This window comes from Terrapene carolina, unplaced genomic scaffold (assembly GCF_002925995.2).
Source record: "Terrapene carolina triunguis isolate 2854851 unplaced genomic scaffold, T_m_triunguis-2.0 Scaffold95, whole genome shotgun sequence".
Taxonomy (NCBI): Eukaryota; Metazoa; Chordata; order Testudines; family Emydidae; genus Terrapene; species Terrapene triunguis.
In genome coordinates, this window is record NW_020664446.1 from 418,766 (window position 1) to 422,768 (window position 4,003).

The 4,003-nt window shown below is 61.2% G+C and overlaps 1 protein-coding gene across 2 annotated transcripts in view; it reads right to left on the reverse strand.

Annotated features, from left to right (window-relative positions):
• ABCC2 (ATP binding cassette subfamily C member 2) overlaps positions 1 to 4,003 on the reverse strand; it is a 41,162-nt gene that overhangs the window by 11,777 nt on the left and 25,382 nt on the right. For both annotated transcript variants that reach the window (XM_026651093.1, XM_026651095.2), the window contains 4 exons: positions 3,580 to 3,747; positions 2,708 to 2,894; positions 1,171 to 1,294; positions 245 to 377 (listed from right to left, as the gene is read on the reverse strand). In XM_026651093.1, coding sequence (XP_026506878.1) covers positions 245 to 377; positions 1,171 to 1,294; positions 2,708 to 2,894; positions 3,580 to 3,747 — 612 coding nt within the window. The remainder of the gene's footprint in view (positions 1 to 244; positions 378 to 1,170; positions 1,295 to 2,707; positions 2,895 to 3,579; positions 3,748 to 4,003) is intronic.

The following is a 4,003-nucleotide window of genomic DNA, read 5'->3' on the forward strand; positions in this document are numbered from 1 at the left end:
CGCCCTCCCCACACAGCACCACCCCAACCCTGCCCTCCCATAGCTGGCAGCCCACGCTCCAAACACACCCCAGCAGCATCCCTCCACGCCTCCCTCTTCACGCATAGGCCGGGAGCGGTGCAATGGGGGTCAGCAAAGCTGAGGGTCAGTTTTCTCAAGCAACTATTGTGGTTGTAAAGCAGCGAGCTGTGGGGTGGGATTTCACGGTGCCCCCGCCCCCAAGCCACGGGATCCCTTCTCTCACCTTCCCCGTTTCCATGGCCTCCTTCTCAATCAGCCTCTGTCCTGTCACCTCCTCGGCAGGCTGCTTGCCCTTGGGCCCCACCTCACCCGGTTGCAGGGCCTTTCGCAGGGACTTGGTGCTGCTGGTGCTGAGGCTGCAATAGGGAGATTGCTCATCGTTAGCAATGGGGCAGCTGCACTTGGAGCCACCCTGGAACCCCATCGCCTCGCCCTGCACTGAGCCTCCCGCTCGAGCATGCTGGCTGCGCCGGGATCTGCCAGGGACCGGCCATGGGACTCACTGACTTTGGAGAGAGAAACATTTCAACTGGACGCTTTGGAAATTCCTCCGAGTCCAGCATTGTTCCCACCCTCTCCGCTAAACCAGCCCAGCCCCTGCTCCGGACACACCTTCACCCAGCCAGCGAGCCCCAGACAGGGGCTGACAGCCGCGGGGAGAAGCCCGAGGTCTGGATGTGTGACATGCAGAAACCCTGGATAAGTACGAGTCACCGGTCATACTAGAGGGGAAGCTACTCAACTGCGCGATCCTGCCCAGTGCATTGTGGGGGAGCAGAAAGGGGTGGGGTTGGGGGTCAGCTTCAACAGAGGAGTGTGTGGGAAGACAGCTGGAGAAACCCTGCAGGCAGGAACTCGCCCAGCCTGGGCTGCAGAGCAGAACCATGACAGACAGGCCCTCTCCTGATCAGCAGCTTAGCAAAGCAGAGGGCCCCACATGCCATGCAGGCCAGGGAGGCCCCAGAGACCAGGGCTCTCAGACGCTTTCCCACAGGTTCCCCAAGAAGTGAAGCCTCACACAGGGCCCCTCCATCCCAGGAAGGAAAGAAGAGATCCAGGGCATGGGGAGATGCCTATGTAGGAAGCAGGGAGAGGGAAGGAAAGGGAGAGGTTCTGGATGAGATCTGATGACTGCGGACAGGTTCCTACCTGCGGCTGAATCCTCTCTGCTGGATGCTGGCTTCTCTTTTCAGCGTCATGGTCACTATGTCGGCTGGCACGTCCTCCGTGCTAGTCTCAGGGACCCCACCGTCTTGCTCCTCTGCAGCTCCAACTTAAGCAGCAGACACAGGAGTTAGGAGGCGCCCGGACAGGAGGTGGTGTTAGGCATTGAACAGAGAGCAGAGCAGAGGTTCTCAGGCTTCTGCATTGGTGACCCCTTTCACACAGCAAGCCTCTGAATGTGACCCCCCTTATAAATTAAAAACACATTTTCTTTATACTTAACACTATTATAACTGCTGGAGGCAAAGCGGGGTTTGGTGATGGAGGCTGACAGCTCGCGACCCCCATGTAATAACCTTACGACCCCCAGTTTGAGAACCCTGCCGTAGAGCCATGCCTGTGCTGCGTCCTTCTGCACAGCAGCCAAGCGCTGCTGCTGTTGTGACCGAGATGGCAATTTCCTGCAATATCTTCAGGAGCCCTTATTAAATTATGCTCAAGTGTCCTGGGGGTCCATTGTATTAAATGAATGGTTTGTGTGTTATTGTGGGCTGGGATGTATGTAACCTCTGGAGTGGGGAGATGTAAGTCCTGGGGGCTCAAAAGACTCTATCGAACAATGTGTCGGACTAGAACAGACTCAGACCAAAAAGTGTGGAGTGGAATATACAGGGCGCGGGGAATCCCCACCTCCAGTGATGCAAACCCCAGCCCTGAGGGGGGACCACTGTCTGCTGATCACTCTCGCTGCCATCTGACAGGTTCCTAGCTCTCTCCCTGAAGCAGCTGGTGCTGGTGGCCCCTGTTGCAGATGGGGTACTGGTTGCAGAGCCCTGCTCTGAGCTGGAGTGGGAATCCCTATGCCCCTAGGAGTAAGGGTGCAGCTGTCTAGGTGGAACTGTTCCACTCCTTGTCAGGGCCTGTCTTGGGGAGACCAAGGGCCTTTTCTGGCTTTGCAGAACTGCACAGTGTGCTCAGGTGGGTCGCTGGGCTCGCTCCCAGCCACAGAAAGGGGAACACCCAAGCAGCAAGCTGAGCGCGTCTCCCAGCCGCAGCATGGGACTTTGGGGCCCAAGCTCCAGCCAAGCTCCACAGGGAAGGAGAAGAGACCACGCTCTGGGAACCGTTGTGGGTGGGAAGGTTCCCAGCAGGGGTTAGGGCTAGGTTCTTGCATAGCCACATAGCTCTTTCTGCTGACTCATACTGAGGCAAGACTAGCTGAGTCACACTGGCTCCAGTTCAGGAGGAGGCAGGGTTGGAGTGGCCCCCCCAAGGCAGAGGGAAAAGGGCAGAAACAGAAGGGCCCTGCAGAGACAGACCCAAGCTCCGGAGACAGCATAGGCCAAGGCTTTCCTTGTGTTAGTGTCACCCTCGTTAACAGAGGCGAACCCTAGGTGGGTGAGTTGGGGCTGTCTCCTTCCCTCCCCCCAACACTGGGGCGCTCTGGGCATACGTAGCACAAAGCAGGACTCCATGGGCACCTGTATGAAGCTGACCCTGGGCCCAGCACATCCCCTCCTACCTGTGGCCTCCCCCTCGGGGGTGCTGCCCTCCTGGCTCCCATACGTGCTCAGGAGCTGAGCAAAGGCCCCCCCGTTAGCCAGCAAGGTGCTGTAGGAGCCCTGCTCAGACACGGCACCGGCCACCAGCACCACAATCTCATCCGTCCTTGGCAGGAAACTGACACTGTGCGTTACCAGGATCCGGGTCTGACACAAAGAATGGCACACAGGTTACAGGGCACAGCAGCTACAGGACCCTCCACCCCCGTGCCCCTGGCTGGAAACACATGCCACCCCCACCTCCGGCTGGGGACCCGCAGGGGTCCCCCTCGCCCACTCCCGCCCCTGGCCGAGGACCTGCAGGGCTCCCCCTCGCTCACTCCCGCCCCCGGCTGGGGACCCGCAGGGGTCCCCCTCACCCACTCCCGCCCCCGGCCGGGGACCCGCAGGGGTCCCCCTCGCCCACTCCCCCCCCCCCGGCCGGGGACCCGCAGGGCTCCCCCTCGCCCACTCCCGCCCCTGGCCGGGGACCCGCAGGGCTCCCCATCAGGCCCCTTCACCCCCACCTGGGGATGCACAGGGTCCCCCTTGCCCTCCCCCACCCCTGGCTGGGAACCCGCGGGGCACTCTGTCATCTACCCTCACCCCTGGCTGGGGATGTACAGGGCCCCCCTCCTCCACTCACACCCCCAGTGGAGAGCCTGGAGGTGTTCCTGTTGTCAGCTGCACAGAACTGCCCACCCAGCCCCTTGTTCAAGCCCCCCGTTAAGCCACTAAGAGGCTTCCCTGGCCACAGAGGGGGCCAGACCAGAAGTGCCCCAGATGAGGGTTGATGGGGGGATCTCCTGGGGGGGACTGCTCCCTGCCCCGATCAGCTCGGGGCTGTTCTCACCTTGCCCTGCAGCAGCCCGTCCGGCCCCAGCACCTGGTCAAAGAGGTGCTTTCCCACGTGAGCATCCACGGCCGACAGGGGGTCGTCCAGCAGGTAGATATCTGCGTCGCTGTACACAGCCCTAGCCAGGCTGACCCGCTGCTTCTGGCCCCCGCTCAGGTTAATGCCCTGGTGGGGAAAGCACCCGATTGTAAGTCCTGGGGCTCTCCCTGCACCCCAGTGTGCTGACCGAGGGGAGCAAAGTCTTTCACCGGTGCTCTCTCACCCTCACCCAGCCTCATGTTCTCCAGACAGCCCCCCTGAGCACCAAATGCTCTCTGCCACCCCCAACCTACCCCTACATGCTCCGGACAGACCCTGAGCACCACACGCTCCTACGCCCTCTGCACCCCCACCCTACCCACATGTTCTCCAGACAGCCCCC